This window comes from Centrocercus urophasianus, unplaced genomic scaffold (genome assembly GCF_019232065.1).
Source record: "Centrocercus urophasianus isolate 14NV4802_14NV808 unplaced genomic scaffold, USGS_Curo_1.0 seq_28, whole genome shotgun sequence".
NCBI classification, from domain to species: domain Eukaryota; kingdom Metazoa; phylum Chordata; class Aves; order Galliformes; family Phasianidae; genus Centrocercus; species Centrocercus urophasianus.
The window spans coordinates 12995551-13017535 of NW_024884844.1; the positions used below are offsets into that span (position 1 = coordinate 12995551).

Here is a 21985-nt window from a genome sequence, read left to right on the forward strand (position 1 = left end):
CAGCGGACGTTCTGCAAGGGAAAAAGTAAGTACAACCAGACGGGGCTCCAGCAGCTCCAGGTTGTTGTGCAGTGTTGACTAAAGAGAGGGATGGAAAAGGTCCTTTTGTCAGCATCTGCGGCAGATTGAAGGGTAAAAACCCAAACGCCAAAAAATGAGATATTTTGAATGACATTGGGCCACACTCATAGATGTTGTCCTGCGTGTAGCCAAGCAGTCAGCAGTGATAGCTTGGAGAGAAGCCACATATCCTGTAAACACCCATCAGCCTCTCTGAATGCGATGGACAAAATCACCACGGAAATGTTGAGCAACAGAGAGGAATTTTTTCAGTGCTATCTTGGCCCTGCTCGACAGCTGCTTTCCTCTCTTGCACAAGATGTTCAACAAAACAGGAACGTGTGTGTTTGCTTGTGGGAGCTTCCTGAGGGCCGGACCGGAGCCAAGTGAGAGCCTCAGCGCCTCCGGATGCACAGAGTGCCGAGCTCATCTCCTCCTGTCCCAGTGGGAGTGCATCCCCATCCACCCCACACTGACTCACCAACCACCCCAGCTCGCCCCTGGCTGATGGCCATGGCATGCTTTCATCACAAGTGTCATGCTTCTGGGTCTCCGGGGTGGCCAGATGGAGATGGATGAGGCTGACAGTCGTCTTGAAGAATCAGACGTTGAATTTTCGTACCTATATGTATGTATTTAATAAGATGTCTCCCCGAAGCAGCACTTCTTCCATCAGAAAATGTCTTTCTGGCATTGCAGCCTTTCAATAAGCATGACAGGTCTTTTGTAGTAGGTGTAGGATTCTTTTTTTTTGAACAAATGCATAGAGGAAGTTTCAATGCGATTCAAACATTGCCGAGACAGATTGGATGACAACAATTATACCTGCAAGAAAGATCTTCCAACATACCAACCAATCCCCTTCCCACATGCTTTGCAGGCACCTTTCACACTGCATTATTCCATGTGCAGGTACAATGGGGAGTAACAGAGGCTTTGTCCTCCCTCGGCCACACCAGAGCTTTGCATCAGCCATGGCAAAAGCACTCCAGTAAATCAAGTCTGCCTCCCCCACCCCCTCAGGCCAGCAGTGAGATTGCTTTTCCACCAAATTGTATAATATTTTCCTGCTAAGGGATGTCAAATCCTCTCTCTAACACTCAGGTTTCCAGACAACACAAAAAGGCGGTTACCCACTGACCACAGTGCGGTGCTGCCCTGCCAGGAACAGGGCTGATTCTGCTGGTTGTTGTGGCTGATTATTTTGTTTTGTTTTATTTTATTTTATTTTATTTTATTTTATCGTTAAGGCTTTGTCTTAATGTCAGTGAGAACTGTGCCTTCAGACAAAATCAGGCGTTGTATTTTTTCACTCCATGAACTGTTGCATTTCCCCATCTGGTAAAGGGCAGCAAGCGTCGGCACAGCAATAAGGACAAATATTTTGTTGAGGTCCCAGGAGTGAATTCTCTTTTCAAATTAAAAGTGCAAATCTGGTGCTGAGAATACTGAGTCAGCACTGATGGTTTAGATCTAGGAATTGCATCTGATATGCTTTCCCAGATATTCTGCAATATACACAAATATTAAATCCCTTTTTTGAGTGGAGCTCAAGTTATAACAGTGCTTTGCTTGCCATAAAAAGTGACTGTGAGAATAATAGCTGGCAAGCCTCTTACCAAACCTAACACCAATCTGCTTTGCTGTATTTGTTTATGTGTCCATACGAAGGATAAAATCAAACTTTCTTTTTTTTTTTTGCTGAACATCTATTTTTTTTTTCACAGCAACTGCATTATGATGGAAGGAAGGAATACATTTCACTTACAAGGTTATTCTGCTGAAACGCTGTTTATATCTTACAGCAAACATTGCTCTATCCTGGTGGACCACAATGCATGTTTTCACCTGCTGAAAAAGAAGGTTGCTCCGTGGAGTTACATCTAAAAGAGCAGCTCAGGCAGTCACAGCACGTACCACAGCCCCTTGGCTACCAGCACTGACCCTGTATGGGATGCTTGCTTTGAGCCCTGCCCTTGCTAGGCCACAAGGAACCACCAGAGATGAGAAAAGTGAGGTATTCCAATGCAGTGCTGCTGCAAAACCCACCTAAACTAGCAGCCCCAGAGATCAGGAGCATAACAATGGATGGTATGTGCTGGTCCAAAATGGACTCACATCCCAATTTACTCTAAAAAAATGACATCCAGGTATGGGACCAGAGGCAGCAGATGAGACACCCCAGGAAACAAGGCAGTGCTGGTGGCAGTGCACCTGGTGGCCTGAATGCTCAGCTGACAATGGGCTGATGGACCAGTGAATCTGAAGAGGAGCTGTGACAACTGCTGTAAAACAGCAATAAAAGTTTTATTCAACTGCAGTCTTTAAAGGACTTTGAGGTTTTGACCTAAAACCCAGACAACAAGAAGTGAGCAGTACCTGTACCAGTGCTGCTGTCAAAGTTGACTCAATGGATGTAGTTCAGCCCTTTCCTGACCCGCTGGTATTCTGACTGAGATCAGTGCTGCTGGTTTATGAGCCCTAAGCATTTCTGCAAGTGCACAGGAAACTCTAGGAATCAAAAACTCCAACACCGAGACTCTGCAGAAAGGAGAATGGAAGGTCAACACGGAAATTAGAAAAGAGAACTCATTTCATTAAAGGTCTGACCTTCATGGAGAATTCTCTTCTTTATGAGGTCAAAAAACATCCCATCCTTGCTTAAGCTCTGTGGGGAGCACTAAAAAAGGGCAAGGTTTGGTCAGCGGGGAGCAGGAGGGGCCCTACCAGACCTGGCTCTGGGCACTCTGCCCTGCCTCCCTCCAGCCTCTGCATGTACTACTGCTACACAGGAATCTGGCATAGATATAAGCCTTTAAGCACTCCTCCCTCCCAGTTCAGCACATCACTTCAGCTCATCATCCTCCCACTTTGACAGTGTATTTTAAAACACAGCACTGGTACTAGTTTAACCACTTTTATCTTTCGTTGGCATAACTGCAGTGGGTAATCAGTCACGACAAGAAAATGCCTTAAGCATGATGAGCTTCCAACTAAAAGTCTAGGAGTTGCTTAAAGAACACAAAGCATTTTGAAACACATTTCTTTAATAGGATCATAAATTCAATTTCATAAGGTTTTCCTGTAAAAGAACTAATGGTCTGTAAGTCTTAGCAATCCGCACATTCTGAAATCACAAAACACACTTTCAACTTGGCTTTCTAAAAAGATCACAAAAGGGTGCACATTTGGACTAATAATGGATCTCCATGGAAAAGGTTTAACTTTAAAACACATGCTCTAAGCTGTCACGTTCCTGTGGACTGCCTTGATCCCCAGTCTCAGTGAATGAGGCTGAAATTTTACAGCACTCCATTTTAACGCGTGAATCAGATGGAATTCTGTAGTGAGAACTCAGTTTTAACTCCAGGCACTTAACTCTAGAAATGAAAGCAAAGGGCAAGGCAGACACAAGTCCAAACAGTAGACTTAAGGATGTTTTTTAAAACTATATGCGTACCTCGACCTATCAAAAACTGAAAATGTGTACAGCTGCTAACAAAAGAAATATTCAGTGTTCTAAGGCATTCAATTTAGAAAGTAATTAACACTAAGTCTTCATCAGGCTGCCCTGTCCTTACAGGAGATGGCAGACATCTCCGCAGTCTGAACCTCTGACACGGTCTGGAAAACACAACTGGAAAGCATTAATAGGATAAAGGTGTTCCTGTTCTCAGTTACAACTACTAGTTATTGCATTAACTTCTCAGTTTTGCACAGGAAAAAAAAAGGGACTGCTCCTATCTGGTGTATCTACACCACTAGATGATTGAGATCAGAAAAACTATTCCCACATTGGGCCTAAGAACTGTATAAATAGAGTACGATTTAAAAGTTTAAATATGCCAAGATTTTACATCAAAATTATGGATATACTTCCATGTCTAAGTAACATGCTGTCCAGGGATGCTGCAGCTGCTGTTACTACTGGATAAAAACCTGCTATTGCTCCTACAAAGACAAATTCAGCTTCTTCTCTCAGGAACTTCTGGCGCCGGCTTGTAAGGCCTTTTTCAGGACATGAGAAGCCTACAGATTTATCAAGCATTCCATCTTCTCAAGTACTGAAGTTCTACCTTTGTGCATCTCAACAAGAGCTTTCTTCTGCAGATAAGGGCAGCAGCAGCAAGCCACCAGTCCTATCTTCAGTGGTCATCTCCCTGCACAAAGAAACACGTGAATTTCTGTGCAGGATTTCATACCAGGTTGGTTCACCCAGCTTTACAGTTACCATTTCTTATGCTAATGAAAAATCTTCAAAAATTCTTCTTTTCACATCATAAGCTCCATGACAGCAAGATAAGAGTGCATGTGGCCAGAATGCAGCAAATGAAAGGAAGAATGTGTCTCTGTCTGGACGGAAGAAACTTCATTTCTTCCATCCTGAAGCTCACCAGAGATACAAAGATCATTTGTTCCTTGCTCTGAACTTTGTTTGGTATCTGGGGAGGAATGGGCTTTTTCATCCTGATGCAGCATTCCCAGACTGCGTGTCGGAGAAATGAGGCAGACCTGAAGTGACACGAAGGTTTGCACCAGAACAGCTCACTACAAGCGCCATGTGCATCAAACATGAATGCTATCTTTCTACCTGTTTTGAAACGGGCTCTGAATCTTTTTGTTCACTTCCTGTGTAAATTCAAAAACTGCAGAAGAACTCCCTATCACATCAATATGAGTATCATAAGGAATAACCAAAACATCGGGGTAGCGGGATCTTACACTTTCACACACCGATCTGTATTTCTTCTTATCTCTGGTGCACTTCTCAAAGCCGATCCTTTCTTTACGTAAACTGTTAAGAAGTTGGATAGACCGATTTTCAATTTTCTCCTTGACTCTTAATACTTGGCTGCTATCAGGCCTGTTTCTGCCCTTCTGAAGATGCAGTGTAGTTATATCACCATCAGTGATGTCAGAAATCACAACATCAGTATTTGCGAGGAGTTCCTTGGCAAAGAAGCACTTCATATAGTGGTATATATCCGTGTCAAGAACAACCACTTGCTTTTCCCCTTCAGCATCATGACCAAAATCATTCACCTCTCTGGTGAGCGTGTGTTTGTTCAGCCTCTTCTTTGGTCTCTGATGGGACTTACTTGCTTCATTTTTATCCTCCGAGAGGGATTTTGCTTTTAGTAAAAGAAAGTCTCTTAGCCATTTGATGGTTGGAAACGACCCTTGAACAGAAATATGCCCATTGGATTGCAGAGAACCAAAGCTCAAAGCTGTGCTCTTCTTTTTAAGTTCTTGCACTAGATCCTCCAAAACAAATTTATCTTTGAAAACAGACATATCGAGGACAGCTGTGACAGAGCTGAAGACCTGGAATTGTGAATTAGAGAAGTTAGGTAATGGTTAACATAGCTAAGGAAGCACAACTAGATAAACTGAGGATGAACTTACATTTTCACAGGAAGGGGTGACTTTCAGAGGATAGTATCTGGGCAGCCTCCTGTCTTCTAGTCGATGCTCATTCTTCTGTAGAACACTCTCTACAACTAAAGAGAAAGCAGATTCACTTGTTTGGCAGTAGGATAATGTCTTATTGCCAGTCTGACAGTACATCACTGTGTGGGTGTTTTCCTCTTGATGCTCTCCCTAAAATTTCCATACATACACACAGGTGATCCAATTCTCCTGCCTAATATATTTGCATTAGTCAAAATGGTTCAGAGAGACAGAAGCCTGTCTCCTTACAACAATAATTGCCAGAGATTTGTTCCCAAAGGCCTGACTCCAAAAATCACATTATGCAGTGTTTGTCTCTAGAAACAAACAAAAGTTTGTGCAAAGTCTCTTCAGAGTCATTACTTCACTGAACAGAAATAAAATCCTACAACTCTGACTGACTAAAGGCACTAAACTAAATGCCTTCCTTACTAAGTGCCAGTAAGGAATTTATAATCATTTGTTTTAGAGTAAATGTTCTACGGCTAATTTTTGGGAGAACGTTTCCTATGCTCTATTAGTGTGAATACCTTCTTGATCTTCAAAAGTTATATATGCAACTCCTTTTTCCCTTGTTGGATATTTCACTTCTTCCACATCTCCACCATTATTCTTTGCCTTTTGGAAATGAATCACCAGAATGTCACTCATGACATCATCGCTCAGAACACCATCTGGAACACCAGAGATGACGATGGTCCTTGCTGATTTAGCAGCCTGTCCCATGTCCTGTGCAGAGAGAAATGGCATGCTGTCAAAACAGTGACCTGCACAGAGGTTACCCAGAGCCACCACGGCTGCTGAACTGGCTCCCTTTTGTTCAGACGACCTGTTCCTTTCATAGATTGCTTTGTCAGATTCTGATTTCAATGAGTGCCAGATTCCCTCAGGCACCTTCACATTACCGTGCAATAAAAAAGTGTCGCTTCCACACCCTCGGTATCCCCTTTTGTTAAAGCAGTAAAAATTAGAACTACATTTAACAGCTTCCCAAATGAAAGGCCCAGTGTTAGGCTGGTACGATTGTTTGCTCTAATATGCAAGATTTGAAGGAAATGGAAAATGTTAATTGCATGTACTGTTCAACAAGGACTCTCTTTTCAGAGTGTCAAGGTCAGCTTCAGACAGTCCTTACTTGTTAAATTCAAAAGAGCTGGGATGAAGGGTTATGCTGTGACTCAGCTCTCTCCATTTACTCAGAGGACAACCTTGTTAAATTGGAAGAACGTAATCCCAGCCATCTGAAACCTGCAGTGCATAAAATAACGACACACATGATTTTCATCAGAGCCAGACCTCCCATTGCTGCAAACACGAAACCCATCCTAAATAGGATTTGCATCTATGCCTTGTTAGGGAAAGCATCTTTTCTTTCCATTCCTGCTACATAAACGGTATTATTTCAGTGAAAATACAGAAAAACGCCACAAACGATGGGACTCTGAGGAGATTTTGCAATGGTTTGTTGGCTTGGAATGAAGGAAAGGATGGAAGGAAACAATTCAGCACGTTTGTTGATCCAACACAACCCTGCCTGCGGCAGGGGGTTGGGACTCGATGATCCTTGGCTTCCCTTCCAACCCGAGCCATTCTGCGATCCCGTTCGCACGGTTAGTGTTCGCGGCAACGAGCTGTCGCTAGCTCCAGAGTGACCACGCGAGGACCGTCCTTCAGCCCGCGTTCTTCAGGCTTCTCTCAGCTTACACCCTTCATGCCCCTCTCAGGGCTTACATCTTCCACTATTTTTCCGACAAAAGCTCCCTGCTCTGCGCTGTGCGGGTCACGGGCACTCACGGAGCCCTCAGGTCGCGCACGTTCTGCCCGGATCCACACAGCGCAGCTCGGCGGCTCGCCTGAGGGCAAGAGGCTCGGCAGGCCCTCGGCGGTGCCGCACAGCTCTCCCGCCAACCGCGGCGGTGGCGGACCGCGCTGCCGCCTCCGTGTTGCGCCCCCCAACTCCCCCCCCGACCCCGCGCCCCACACTTGCCGAGGCGTCGCCGTCCGGAGGGCAGGCGGTTTCTCGAGCACCGCCCGCGTCTCGGCTGCCGATCGCCGGGCCCGGCCGGAGAGAAACGAAAGCGAAAGGTGAGGGCCGGGCCGGGCACGGAGCCTGCCGGGGGACGCCGGGAGCGGAGGGAGGGCTCGGCTTGGGGAGGACACGGGCGGAGCGGCGGGTGGGCGGTGAGGTGGAAACGCTGAACTCAGCGCCGGGAGGAGCGGAACGCTGCACGAACCTCGGGAGCTCTGTTAAAATCGCGCTCAATTTTGAGAGCCTTCTCGCTCCTCCCGCTCCGGGACACCACGGCACAACGGTAACGGTAACGCTTTCCTTTCCGTTGAGGCTGCGCTGCTCGCCGTCCAGCGGGGTTGAAGTCGCTGGCGGGCTGAACCCAGCTTTTCCCCCTCTTTCCTTTCCTATCCGACCGACACCGTTCAGGGAGAGCACAGACGCTCACGATCCCCCGCTCGTTGCCGTTCCCCGCTCCCACAGCCGAGCGGCGCTCCGTGCCGTTACCCGCACCGAACGCCGAGCGGAGCTGCAGCCCCGCGCTCAGCCGCCCAGCAGGCAGCGCCTGACGTGTCGTAGAACCACGGAACGGCCAGGGTTGCAAAGGAGCACAGTGCTCATCCAGTTCCAACCCCTGCTGTGTGCAGGTCGCCAACCAGCAGCCCAGGCTGCCCAGAGCCACATCCAGCCTGGCCTTGAATGCCTGCAGGGATGGGGCATCCACAGCCTCCTTGGGCAACCTGTGCCAGTGCCTCACCACCCTGTGTGTGAAAAACTTCCTCCTCATATCCAACCTAAACCTCTCCTGTCTCAGTTTAAAACCATTCCCCCCTTGTCCTCCTGTTTATACGCACCCTTCCAATATTGGAAGGCCAAATATTGGATTGCAGCAAACACCCACTCATGGAGGAGAAATCCTCAGCTTTTGCATTTCTGTTTTATTCCAAAGCTCTTTCAGAGTCAGAACTGGAAGCAAAAGGGCAAGTTTACATGCAAAAAAAAAAACCCACAAACTTCCCCTATACCCTCTGTGCCTTTTTCCAAATGCCCCCAAATGCATCGCCTCCCAGAGCTGGTAGCCTGGCCAGGCACATGCCACTAAATAAATACCTCAGGCCTTGCGTGCACCATCACCTTGCTTCTCCAGCTCAGCTCCAAAACAACTTGTTTTAAACAATCATCTGATTTCACAACTGTGAGATGTTACATCGGAAAAAACAAAGAAACAAAACTGCCAGTGTAGAAAAAAAAAAAGTTAAAAACAATATATCAAACTATTCACTCATCAGAAGCTCAGAACCATTTGGATTAGATGGTGGAGGAAGTATCAAGGCCAGCACCTTGACAGCTAAAAGCAGCATTAGTGATGTGTCTTTTCTCATGGGTTGCAAGTAAATCTGATAAGTGATATTTTTGCATTCTCCTTTCACAACCAGCCTGTATATGTTGGATATAAACACATATCACTACTGTTGTAGCTTTATCACCAATTCAATATTTATCTGATGCAATTACATAAATGTTGCTTTCAAGTATTTGAGTTATGTCAGCACACACCAATAAAACCCCCAGATCTGTGGATTCATGAAGGTGCTTTACACTGGGTTATGAGTGGCTTCTGTAACAAAACTGAAGATGGAATAGATTAAAGTGGGGTAAATCTATAGAAAATGGACAAGATAGAAAATCTGTGAATTTGCAAGAAGCAATTATAGATTAAGTTACGTGTGCAGATGAAGGCTTTCTCCATGACTTTCATCAGGAACACCTGGAACACTCAGCATTAAGTTCTACTGAATTTCTGTTCAAAGTTCATGCCATTAAACAAATCAGAAAGGTAGTTCCTCTTTTTCAATTTCTAAACATTAAGGCACAATTGTATGAGAACCACTGGTGTAACTTATCCCTCTGATGAAGCAAAAGCTCAGAACTTCTGAGAGAGAGATACACTTTTTTATACGGCATTCTAAGCATCCTCTTCAAAAGAAACCCACACAGCTCCTTTTGATACATATTTGATACTCTCTGTTTCCCCACCACCATTACTAGGCTTCTGGAAATGAATTTCAATCATATCCTGCACACTTTCCTCATCATCTTCAGTCTCTTTAATTCCTTTCAGTAGAATGGTCTTTGTAGAAATACCAGAAAAGAGCTGTCGAGGGAAGAGAAACAAACTTGTATTACACAGCAGCTGTTGCAGGTACACCTAAAGGACCTGAGATACTGGAAACAAGCATCTGTCGGGATCTTTGGTTACATGTTATGATTTTGGAGCATGCACTACCATCTACAACTGAAGATAAAAGCAGTTTGGAACCCCATCACACACTGCACCCGCCAAGAATGCTATCTCATAAATGCACTCTCTCTAGTCAATGCTTTAATTATAAAGGCCTGATTATACACACAGCACTGACTTGATTACAAGCTACTCATACAAAGCCAAAGACAATTTCAGTGAGAGTATCGTGAGCAAGCAGACAAGCACCACAGGAAAGCAAGTTATTATTTGGGTCAAACGACTGTGTGAAAAAATGAATCAGCAACTGTTCCACAGAACAACAAGGCACTCTGCTGAGATTATCAACACGGCCTCTCATTAGGGCTGAAGAGGACAGTGCTCTGTGCCATGGAAGCATATTGCTGTGCTCCTGTTAACCTGCTTCACAAACTGTTCTGTGTCTGCCTCCCGCCTGGCACAGGTGTTATGGTATGTAATGATATAATCTGGTCAACATAAGGTATGCACACCATTTTTAAATCATTTTTTTTTTCACAGTACAAAATATAAGACTACCAGCATGTTGCAGAGTCACACTGGTACTCATTTTGTGAAACTTAGTATAGAAAACTTAGGCAGTCCTCAGGACTAAAAGTTCTGCCCATTTCTTGTGTTTCCTATGGATCTGATCTGCTTATGGAATATCCTGAACTAGAGTATTTTACCTGAAGCTTTTCCAAGTGTCCATCAGTGCTTGGGGACACAGAAATCCTATGGCACCTTCCATTTACATAGAAAGGGTGTCTAGCACATCTCACAATGCTGGCCATTGCTGCAAGGGAGAATGAGAAAAAGAACAGTAATAGAACCTAAAATGCATTCTGTACACACATCAAAGAGCAGACTAACCTTTCTTACTTGGATTTAGAAATAAACATATGATAGTGCATTTGCAGGTTCTTCATGTGCAATTTGAAAACAAAACAAAACAAAACAAACCTTTATTTGGCATTTCCAAAAAACAAAATCAGTAAATACCCACAAAAGCTTCTGAAATAAATCTAAAGCAGCTGTTCTAAATAGATGTGGCTCCACTAATCTCTGTAGATTTTCATGCACTTAAACCAGAATGCCTACAGTTGGGCAATCTGAATGCTTCTCTCAGTTCATTGCTATGGAACAAGAGCTAAAAATCAAACATGTTTTCCTTATTTTCACAAGATAAGTGTCTAGCAATCCAAAGCAAAAAAGGATTTCTGACAAAGTTAAGAAAGAAACAAAGAGGACAAGCTGCATATCAAGTCACGTTTGATCAAAAAGGAATGTGATGAATACTGCTTTGCTCACACATGTGTGGGTGAACCTGTGTGTGGGTGAACCTACATCTTTTCCTGATCTATTTAATTCTCCCTGGGGAAGAATTAGCTGCATTCACTGGTTAAGTTAACTCAGAACATAAGGGAATGGACAACATGGCTTGTATATCCAGCTAACAAAACATTACAGACAATACCTCCAGGTCTAGTGAACGTAATAACAGCTGTTCTGGACCTCTTGTCATATTTTACATTTTCTACTTCTCCTCCTCCATATTCAGATTTGTAGAAATTCAGCTCTAATTTGTCTCTCATCCACTCATCAGGAATCGGTAGCTCAGGGATGTCTGAAACATTGATCTTCTTTCCAGAAATTGTGACGTGGAGCTAAGGAAATAATTTGTGTGTATTTTGTGATTGAGAACACACACAAAACCAAACTTAAAGCTTTTTAAGTACTGCAAGTGTGTATCTTTATATAATTTCGCATTTCAGTTGATTACCTCAAATTTGACTCCCATTCCAACTGTGAAAGGCACCACTTTCACATCTGCTGTAGTTCCATCCAGGTTCACAGTATGCTTACCCATTTTTGTCAGTCTCTCGGCAACTAAGGAAAAATCACAAGGTTGCAGGTAAGAAAAGCCTTGTTTAATCACTGTAACTTGACAGTCTGTCAGTCTCTTAAGCAAAATCTCCTTTTACATTGTTAAAGGAGAAATAACTGACAGGCAACCATATCCTACTGCCCACAGCTTCAGGCATATTTGCTTCTGTTCAGTCTCACCAGCAATAGGCAACAGCTAAAACACCATGCTATCTTTAGAATAAAAGATACTGTCAAAAGATACTCTCACTGTATGAAACATTAATACTAGACTTTTGGTATTTCTGTTCAAAAATCCACAGGTAAAAACACATCACTGCCAGCTGCAGAGAATGCCTGCTAAGACTGTTAGATTTTAGCTGGAATAATCGAAACCTTTGTATCCTACCTTTGTATCTACAATATACATGCATAATGGAGTCAGCCATTATGGTAATGAAATACATCAGAGACATTAATTTTATACTTAAAATATGCATCATACCTTCTTCATCTTCCAAAGTAAGCAGTGCTTGGTTTTGGTTCAGTTTGAATGGGATTCTTGTTGTTACAGAAAAAACGCAGTGGGTATTCGTATCTGCAAAGCCACCCTCTGTGTCTTCCATGTGAGTGAACTCCACTTTCATTTCTGCCACCTTTTTTTTAATCTAGTATTTTAGAATCAAGATAGAGGACAAACTTTATGTAATTCATTTCATAACAGAAAAATAAACAGTACAGCCTTGCCTATATGTCTAAAGGTTAAGAGCCGTGCAGACTGAAGTCATAGCTGTCACAGAGGTATAACTGCTAACTACACTGACTTGTTGCAGATGTCTATTCCTCGGATTTTTGCCCATTATTTTAGTTTTTCTCTATTCTCTCCTTTGATTAACTTTGAACATGAGCTCGACCCTACAAGGGAAAAATTCAGTGGAAGTCTACAGGTGTTCTGGTCTGTAGAATTAGAATACTTTTGCTAAGTAAAATCTGCAAAATGCAAGTATCAGTATCATCACACTGATCATTTATTTTTACTTACTTGCATTATTGTCCTACAGCAGTGGTGAATCTGTTAATAAATTGCCTTGCATATCACCGTTGTAGTAAAACAGAAGTATTTTATGAGGATAGGTTAAATACTCATGAAAACATTGGTGAAGAAAACCTACTTTAATAAATACCAGGGAGTTTCAGATGTCTCTCTTTTCCCTTTTGTAGCTGTTTCAAAATAAAAGGAAAATACTCTTTACCCCAAGACAAAACAGCCAGAGCAATGAAAGCATTTCTGCCACCTATCTTCAAAACTAGTATCTTATCTAGGAGCTTGTTTTCTTTCTGTTCTCACTACTGCCAAAGGACACATTCCTTCTGCCATCCTCTTACCCAAGAAATATTAAATGATGCAAGCACTTGAAAAATGCAATATTATGTGCATTTTTTTACTCCAATGTCTTCCACTTAATTATTTTCCGCTTTTCCTCATTATTCTCATATCTTCAGTACCACACACACTGGTATTTGTTTCCACATCCCTAGTCTTCACATTATCTTGCCAAGTAAAGTAAGAAAATAAAGCATCAAGCTGACTTTATACTGACATCAGTTGAGGCTTAAATGCTAAGCGAGGCTGGATGTGGCTCTGGGCAGCCTGGCCTGCTGGTTGGTGACCTGCACATAGCAGGGGTTGGAACTGGATGAGCACTGCGGTCCTTTGCAAGCCAGGCCTTTCTATGATTCTAAACAGCTGACCTCAGCAGACTAGAATTGACTAAAAATGTGTCCTTCTAAAATAATAATTGTCAAATATTGCAAGCATTACCTTACCATCCTGTGAAAGCGCTGAACAACATTCTGCAAGCTCTTCTTTGAGCTTCTCAATCTCTCTCTTCAGCTCAGCATTCTCTTGGTTTAGCACAGAAAGTTCTGTCTACAGCCCAAAAAGGATTAAATGCAACATTAAACACACAGAAGATAAAAGTAGAAGATAAAAGTTTGTTTCAACAAAATCTGTAGTCATTAGAAGGTGTTTCAGCTTTGTAATACTGTAAACGAAAGCCACGCATGAGGCATTTTTCCACAACTATCTGCAAGGCAAATCCACTCACCAAGGAGCAGTTTTGATCAAAGCAAATTACAGTAAGGCTTTTCAAACAGAGCATTCGTGTTTCCAAGCATATACTGTGCAGAATAAATCAGCAGTTCCATCTCAGAACCGACATCAACACAGACATTTCATCTTTCATACCACAAGATCTACGTAGCTCTTATTCCCAGTTCTGAAAAGCTTACCAGGTGAAGACATTTTAGCAGGTAAGGGCACACTAAGGGCCTTCTAACTAAATCCAGCATTTCCCAGACAGGGAACAAAATACTGAGAGATGAAAACATTGCAGATGTAGTGAGATCCATCCACGTGCAACTGGAAGAGATTTCCCTTAATGTCATGAAGCACCTGAGATGTTCATACCAGCACCTATCAGCTGAAGATGATGTGAAACAGAAGCCTGATGATGATAATGACATCTGCTGTCTATAAAGTCCAAATATTTAGGACTGGAGAGGCAAAAGCAACTTTCAGAGAATCACACACCAACTTGAATGTGTGCAGCATCATCTGCACACAGGTAAAGTTGCACGCATGAGATACTTCACACAAATAAAACACAGAAATAGCTGTGCCTAAGAACACTGAGCACCACTGATGAGAAGAAGGAATTGAAGGAAGAAGGATTTCTCCATGAACCCAAACTGATCAGTTGAAAGGCCCAGAATGATCGTAAGGAGCAATGGAAGCAGAAACAACATGTGTTTGAGCAGAACCGAAGCTGTAACAGAACTCTGTGTGCAAGGGTGAAACAGCTGAATGTCATGGCTATGTTATCCTCTGGTTTTTATTCTCCCTGCAAGTAAATATTTCCTGCTAAAATAAAGACAAGTCCTGTTCATTTTATTTTTTAATGCTTAACCTATTAACTGTATTTTAATAGCTTGCAACATGGAAGCATAACGTGCTCATCAGAGGCTCTCAGGCTAAACAAAATGACACTGAAACCAGCTCCTTTACAGCCTGTGGAACATTCTGTTGCTGTACTGACGACTGCACAGTGCTTTGAGGAAATGAGCCAATTTGTTCCAGAAAGAAGAGCCATCTTCAGACCAGTTCTGGCCCTTGCCCAGCTTACTGTCACTTAAGCAATGCCAATCCTTTGGGTGCTGTAACCTTGTCTAGGAGGTGCTGGGATTTAATGAAGCAATGGAAGCAACCCGTTCAATCCCATTCAATTCAATCTTCATCACACACAGCTGAAATATATCAGTTAGAGGAGAATCTTGGAAGACTGTTTTTTGTCTTCATTTTCCACATCAGATCAGTCTCAGTTTCTCATTACTGCAAGACTTATTTTATTGCACCAGTTCTTCTTCTGCCACTGAAAACCTGTGTTTAAAATATTAGCCCTACAGTCTGCAAACTGGTAAAGCTATTTCAACTAGAATGGAAATTCTACTCTTTTCCAACCAGTACTTCCCTCACAGTTCCAGAAATACTGACAGCCACGAGCAAGCCTTCTCCATACCTCATAGATGTCCTTAGACATGTCACTTTCTTTATTAAGTTCCTCTTGAGCATCCTTTAGCTCTGTCAGCTCATGCTGTATTTTCTCATATTCTTCCTCAGCAATTAATTTGCTAAGTTGAAGGTCAGCTTTTGTTTTCTCAGCTTGTTCAAGTCTTTCCTGGATGGTAAAAAGACTTTTAGATTTTCTATCTCCACAAGAACAAACAAAACCATAGGTAAACTCTTTACACGTACTTAGTTTTAATGTTTTGGATAAATATTTCTCTTAGACATGCAAGTGTAGCCACCACTGAGATTAGCATAGGCAAATAGCATTAAAGGAGAGAGAGCATGTTAGACAAACATCTGTTATGATGGGGAGAGTGGATTGAGATGTAGAAGGATGGACTAATGCTCTTCCAAGTGTCTTTCATCTAATTTCCATGATTCCACACACTTTACAGAACTTGCCTTCCATTTCTCCAGTTCTTGTTTAAGACTTTCCATCTCATCTTTTGGTGTATCAGAAGGGTCAGGGTTTATCACATGCTGTAGAGAAAAGGCACACTGAGTTTTATTTCCCAATTAGAGAATAATCAAAGTACTTCATAATTAAACATTCCAAGTATCTGCATGCCAGAGGATAGTATATAACATTGTTTCTTAATTCAAAAGTCCAAATGAATGAACCACCTTCATGGCTGGACAGGACCAAAATCTAAGAAAATGGAAACTGGCCAGTGCTCATTACTTTTTAACTATCCAACTGGAAGCATTCACAGGCTAGTTTGCGAATAAACCATAAAAGCCAGTGGTCTCTGTGTTCTTCTGCTGAGACTTGAGCACCTCAAACCCACACAGGTTTATCCATAGGCTTTGTCAGCGACTCCTCTAAGAGTGTGTATAAAGCCTGAAGAGAAGAAACCTACAAAATGAGAGGTGTCCAAGCTCAGTTAGATAAGGAACTGTAACATTGGGCAAGAGAAAGGCAACAAAGGAATTTCAGATTGTAAGTATGTCAGGGCAGTTCACAAGCACAGGGAAACAGCAACTGGTTAAAGCCCAAGAAGAGAGAAAATCTCTGTTCTGTTTTGTTTCTATGACTGCAATATTCTGCAAGGAGAAGAAAAAAAATCCAAGGAGACCTACTGAAGCAATCCCTCCCTTTGACTTAAGATTACATAAAACTTGAATGTGAGCCACGAGAGTCAGGCTTGGAAAAGGCCTGTTAGATTATCTAGTTAATTCTCTTGATAATTCTGGGTTTTTCCTAAAAACAATAACATAATTTTTTTTTTTTCAACTACTTTGTCCAGTTTCAAAGTCCTGTTAAGCAACAGGGAAATCCCCATCTGCGTATAACTGAGAACCAGAAAATATTCCTTCACCGTGGGAGTGAGCACAGGAAAGCAAAATGATGCATGTGCTGCAGCTGGAAGCTGAGAAGAAAGGATGCCCATTTGGTATGGAAAATGCTCTAAGGCAGCAATTTTCAACCTGAAAGCAACAACAAAACAAACAGGAAAACACAAGAAATCCAAAGGAAAGTTTCATCCAAACTGCTTCCCATGCTGCAAGAACTGGGTTAAGAGAAGCACAGGGAGAAAGGAAACCCCCTAAGAAACCTCCACGGAAGCAAACAGCAGATGAAGCAGGACGAGGAAATTCTAACAGTACTGGTAATGCAGATGCTTTGGGATGGGACTCTCCTATGGAGGCAGAAAGCAGTCAGGAAAGGAAGCACAGGGCCAGGCCCTGCTGCAGTGCAAGGTGCAGAGGTGTCACACTGGGCAACGTCACCTGGAAATGAAGGTGTGATTAAAGGAGGTGGATGAGGAATGTCCCACGTACTGAGGATGGAAGGAGGTGGGACAGGGGTTTCGGAAGCATTGTGCCAGCAGTCCAAGCACAAATCTTCACTCAGAGAAACTGTTACCGAATACAGCAGGAAATACTTACAAAACCATTATCTTCCAAGGAATGCAGTGGGCTTGATAAATCCATTGGAACCTGAGGGGAAAAAAAATTACAACGTTATGTCTTTTAGTGGCAAATGGTTCAGAATGCAATACCATATGATGATTCAACATTTACTAAAAAAAAAAAAGGCATTAGATGCAACAATGATAAATACAGGGTACGTGAAGCCTCCTGCCCTACTACACACGAAAGCAGAGTTGTGTATCGCACAACTGAACATCTCAGCCCTGAAACACGGCTGGTGGCCTTTCTGCTCTGTGTGTAGCGTCTCTAACGCGCAGCCCTGGAGGTGCCCGAGGCCACGGGTGGGCGCTGGGCAGCCTGAGCGGGGGGGGGCAGCCAGCCCAGGGCAAGGGTGGCGCTGGGGGTCCCTTCCAAGATGAGCCCCCGGCCCCACACAGCGGTACCTGCGGAGCTCCCGTCGGGATGCCTCTCCCTGCCCCCTTCCCTCCCGCGACCGCCGGCTTCTGCTTTCGCTTTCCCTCCCGCTGGAGGAGGAGCCGGAGGTTCCCCAGCTGCTGCGGGCCGTTGTGTCACCGCTCCTCTTCCTCGAAATCACGTGAAGGAAGGTGGTTCCTTCGTCCTCCTCCTCCAGCGGTGCGGCTCGCCGAGGCGGGCGGACGGCTGCGGGGCGCTGCGGGGCAGAAGATGGAGGGAGCGGGGCACGGAGGTGTGCGGGCTGCCAGCGCCCGACTTCACTCATCTCTTGGCTGGGAGCTCGTAGCTCGGCCTGTGGCCTTTATGTCCTCAGGCTTGTTTTGCTGAATTTGTTTGTTCTAACCCGCTTTATCTGGAAACAATTTTGTGTTATAAAGAACAGGTGACTGGGCAGTGGCAAAAGACGTCAGCGCTTGTTGACAAATAACCCATTGCTGACGGAAGTGCTGCGTTATAAAAAAACAACTTACGGAAAACACAGTCCTCTGAAAACTGAGAGGTGATCCTTGGGGCAGAGGCAGCTCGCCATCTTGGGACAGCCCGCCATCTTGGGGGCAGCCTGCCTACTTGGGGGCAGCCCGCCATCTTGGGGGCAGCCTGCCTACTTGCGGGCAGCCCGCCATCTTGGGTCCACAGGATGGTGGGGGTGGCTGCCCTCTCTCATCAATCAGAGGAGCGCAGTTGCTTTATGAACCCTTCACTATAAATCTCCCACGAGCATAAAAGTGCTCAGAGGCTGATACGTTTGGAATGGGGCAACACAAGATGAATAGTCTATAACCAAGCCAACCAGATGGGTGTTGGTCTCGATGATCTCTACAGGTCCCTTCCAACCCCTGCAATCCTGTGACTCTGTGGTTAAGTGTTTAAGGCCTCTGATTTTTATTTCAAGTCTTTTCTCTGGCTATAATGTATGTTTGGTGACTCAGATTAAAGCTCTAGTCTGATGATTAACCTCCATTTCTGTCTGTTAAAAAAGCCCCACCTATGACTAGATCAGATTCCAGATCTGCAACTGCAGGTTAGGCATGAGGAAGCATTCCTTCTCCAGAGAGCAGTCAGGCAGTGGCACAGCAGCCCATGGAGTGGGGGTCACCATCCCTGGGGCTGTCCCAGAGCTGTGGGGATGTGGCACTGAGGGATGTGGGCAGTGGGCATGGGGGGTAGGTTGGGCTTGAGTATCCTAGAGGTCTTTTCCAATCTTAACAATTCTGTGATTCTAACTGTACTTGCACAGCACAGAGGTAGAGGAGCAGAGCTTCAGTACACACGGAAATCAGCTGAGAGAAGCCAGAAAATGTAGGCTGATGTGAATTATCTTTGCAGATGTTTGCTGTCCTAGCCAATGGGCACTCATTCTCTAAGGAGACCTCACGGAGTAGCTTTTTAATGCAAAAAAAGTGGGGTAGATTCCCATGATTATAAGTTTGAAGTAGAAAAAGCTCTGTCTCTTCCTTTACAGGGAGTATAGAAACTTCATTTCTTGAGCGATCCTTCTTCACGTAGCATCTAAAGGAAAGAATCTCATATGGATCCTGAGCGAGGTGTATGGACTCACTTCATTCAGCAGATTATGTTGGTGGAACAGACTGAACCCATAGTAGGAGCTGTCAGATGGTAGGTGCAAAGAGTGTGTGCTTAAACATGGAGAAGTAAAAAAAAATAGTACCACAGTTGTCTCCCATCAGCGGCTCTTGGATTCGGGAGCAGACTGCGTCCAAGACCGTAGCCAAGCAGTCAGACACCGATGGAGTTCAAGACGGTTAATATCCATTTAGATACACATAGCAGATGAGCTGCAGTCATGAACAAAATTTTGGGAATGTCTATGTCCTAGGCCAACAAAATGCGGGAAAAAGCGTGTCAAGCTTCCTTAAAGGCTGAGCTGACTAACTTTTTGAATGTTCCCCTCAAGGCTGCAACCAGACTTGTACTCATTGGCCAAAATAGTTTGCATGGCACTGACTGCCGAAGTTAATTCGTTTCCAGCATTTCAATTTATGCCAAATCGATGGATAATGAATTAGAACACGACATCGTCACTTAGCAGATGTGGAATTGTGCTTTCAGGGAGAAGCAGGAATATCTGTAGAGCAGATTGAGAAATTGTTTGGCCTCTGTGCACAACTTGAGGAAGCCTGCAGATCTCAGATATTTTGCTTTTATTGGCCCTTCAGTTGGCACTGAATTGCACTCTGCTTGAACAGCGGTCACCTTGTGCCACCAAATTCAGTAGGAGTTCTACCCATATGGAAATTATTACCACAGCTTCAAATGTTCTTATCTGTTTTTTAAAGACCAGTAGATGAAACTATCACCCTGTATTATTATTTTTTTAATAATTATTTTTCTGCCTTGACAATGGATAACTGTTTACTATTGCTTTGTAAACACAATGTTGGTTACTAATGAGATGAGTAAAAGGGAGAGGTTTAGCTGGAGTAGCCAGGGAGGAGGAGGAGGTGATTATGTTATGATCTAAGTACATCAGATTTCAGAATTAAATGTCAGGGTGGAAGGCTGTTCTCCAGTAACCATGATCATGATGGGAAGTCACCACGGATCTGAAAGAGCCTCCTTTCTCTTAAACTCCAGGGAATAAAGCAAAGCCAATCTGTTTACATGGCCTGCTTTGGGATTTGAACTGAACAATGTGTTTGTGCTTGTTTTGGGAAGGAAAGTTATTGAAGATACTGAACTGGAGCAGGTCCCTTAATTCTGGAGTTGACTTTGAGTTTATTTGTTAACTGATTTTCCATGAATTCAGTGTTAACCACGTATGAATCAATGTAATAGGAAAAGCATTGATTTCATAACTCCAAAGAATCTAACTAAAAGGGAATATCAAGGAGTACAAGAAGCATGGAGTACAAGAAGCTTTAAAACTCTTGGGATTTCTGTGAGCAGACTGCATTGATACCAAACTTGTTCTTTTGGGATTTGAAAAACTCTTGATAAGCCTACAGATCTGAACTGGAAACTTCAAAAGAGAACCACGATCCTTCTAGCAGCACAGTATTAGAGCTCAACTATAGCAGATCATAGAAGATATAAATTTCCAGATTAAGCTGGAAGGTATTTACAGCCGTAAGCCTGTTTTTTATTTGTACCTAAACAAGTTGACCATGTCTCAGTCTGAGGGTAAAAATCAGAATACCAGAGTATTCTGGTTCTTTTTAAGTCAGAATAGATCAGGAGAAGGAAGTAAATAGAATTTTGGTGCTTAGCTCATAGCTGTGATCATGAAAACCTTGCTCAGTGCCTGACCCTTGAACCTGGCTGCAAAACAAACTTGTTCTCTAGACAGGACTAGTGTCATCTCAGTGCTGGCAGTTCTGGAATGCTTTAGCTTAATGTTATGAAGCCAGATTCAGCCACTGAGGTGTTCCAATGGCGCTTTGATGGATCTTTGGTATTTTGATGGAACCATATTCCACTGCTGTCCAGCGTGTTTGGTGCTTCTTTTCAAAACAAGCTAGCAATGGCTTAGCACTCCCCTCAACTCCTTTTCTCTGGGACAAACAAACCAAGGGACCTCAACCACTCATCACACTCCTTGCCCTCAGACCTTCCCTGTCTTTGCAGCCCTCCTGTGGGAACTCTCTAAATTAACTTCACATCCTTTTGATACTGTGGTGCCCAGAACTGCACACAGTGCTCAAGGTGAGCTCAATTCCAGTAAGTGGAGTTCAGAGATATGATTCCTGTTAATCAGTGCTTTTTTTCTTCTTTTCTTTTTTTTCCCCAAGTGTTTTCACATTCAAAAATAGAAAACAGAGACCCCATGCTCCAGAACAGCCAGTATCTTGTGGTCAGATACTGTCAAAAGCAGAGAGTAGTGGGTTTGACCCCTCTGCAGTGAATAGATGTGTTGCAATGCCTTGCAGTTCTTCCAGCAGCCAGCCTGCTTTAAGGGGAAGATGATAACCCACAAACAACCTACAAACCTGGTCAAACAGAGATGCCTTCTATGTGTCCTTAGTTCAGTGCCAGGGATATGAGAGCAGCACATCTAACTCTCATACATCTTGTATTCTTGGTAGCCGTAGGTGATGTTTTATGCACTTTGCTGATAGTTCTAACCTCACTGCTGAGGTCTCACATCCTACTGCTCTCCTATGCCTAATGTCCAAATGTCCAATGTCAGAGACAACAATGGTCGTGTCTCAGAAGTAGCTGCCCCATCTACTCTTGCCATTCATTTTTCCCTGTTCTGAGTGTTTATGTGACCAAGGGACTGTTTAGAGTGGGAAATTAGCCAGCTTAAAACCCCTGACACAGTTTGGGTTTTAGCTGCCTTTCATCCAGTTTATCTTGTGTCCAAAAAGCAGTGTGACACCCCAGGAGGGGGTGGCATGGAGCA

The 21985-nt window shown here is 43.6% G+C and overlaps 2 protein-coding genes across 4 annotated transcripts; both read right to left on the reverse strand.

Annotated features, from left to right (window-relative positions):
* Positions 1–3089: 3089 nt before the first annotated feature.
* RBM43 (RNA binding motif protein 43) lies at positions 3090–7595 on the reverse strand. 3 transcript variants are annotated; one of them, XM_042827305.1, is made up of 4 exons: positions 7499–7595; positions 6042–6240; positions 5467–5561; positions 3090–5385 (listed from the first exon to the last, which is right to left on the reverse strand). In XM_042827305.1, exons 2-4 carry the CDS (start codon positions 6235–6237, stop codon positions 4648–4650), a joined length of 1029 nt encoding a protein of 342 aa, XP_042683239.1. In that variant the 5' UTR covers positions 6238–6240; positions 7499–7595; the 3' UTR covers positions 3090–4647. The 3 variants fall into 3 exon arrangements, with proteins under 3 accessions (XP_042683239.1, XP_042683238.1, XP_042683237.1); XM_042827304.1 differs by lacking the exon at positions 7499–7595 and adding an exon at positions 6647–6759; XM_042827303.1 differs by lacking the exon at positions 7499–7595 and having other exon boundaries at positions 6042–6633.
* Positions 7596–8991: 1396 nt separating this feature from the next.
* On the reverse strand, positions 8992–17749 carry NMI (N-myc and STAT interactor). The gene is made up of 10 exons (XM_042827302.1): positions 17592–17749; positions 17164–17214; positions 15676–15753; positions 15224–15382; positions 13468–13575; positions 12151–12313; positions 11563–11669; positions 11257–11446; positions 10469–10575; positions 8992–9674 (listed from the first exon to the last, which is right to left on the reverse strand). Exons 2-10 carry the CDS (start codon positions 17206–17208, stop codon positions 9486–9488), a joined length of 1146 nt encoding a protein of 381 aa, XP_042683236.1. The 5' UTR covers positions 17209–17214; positions 17592–17749; the 3' UTR covers positions 8992–9485.
* Positions 17750–21985: the final 4236 nt, after the last annotated feature.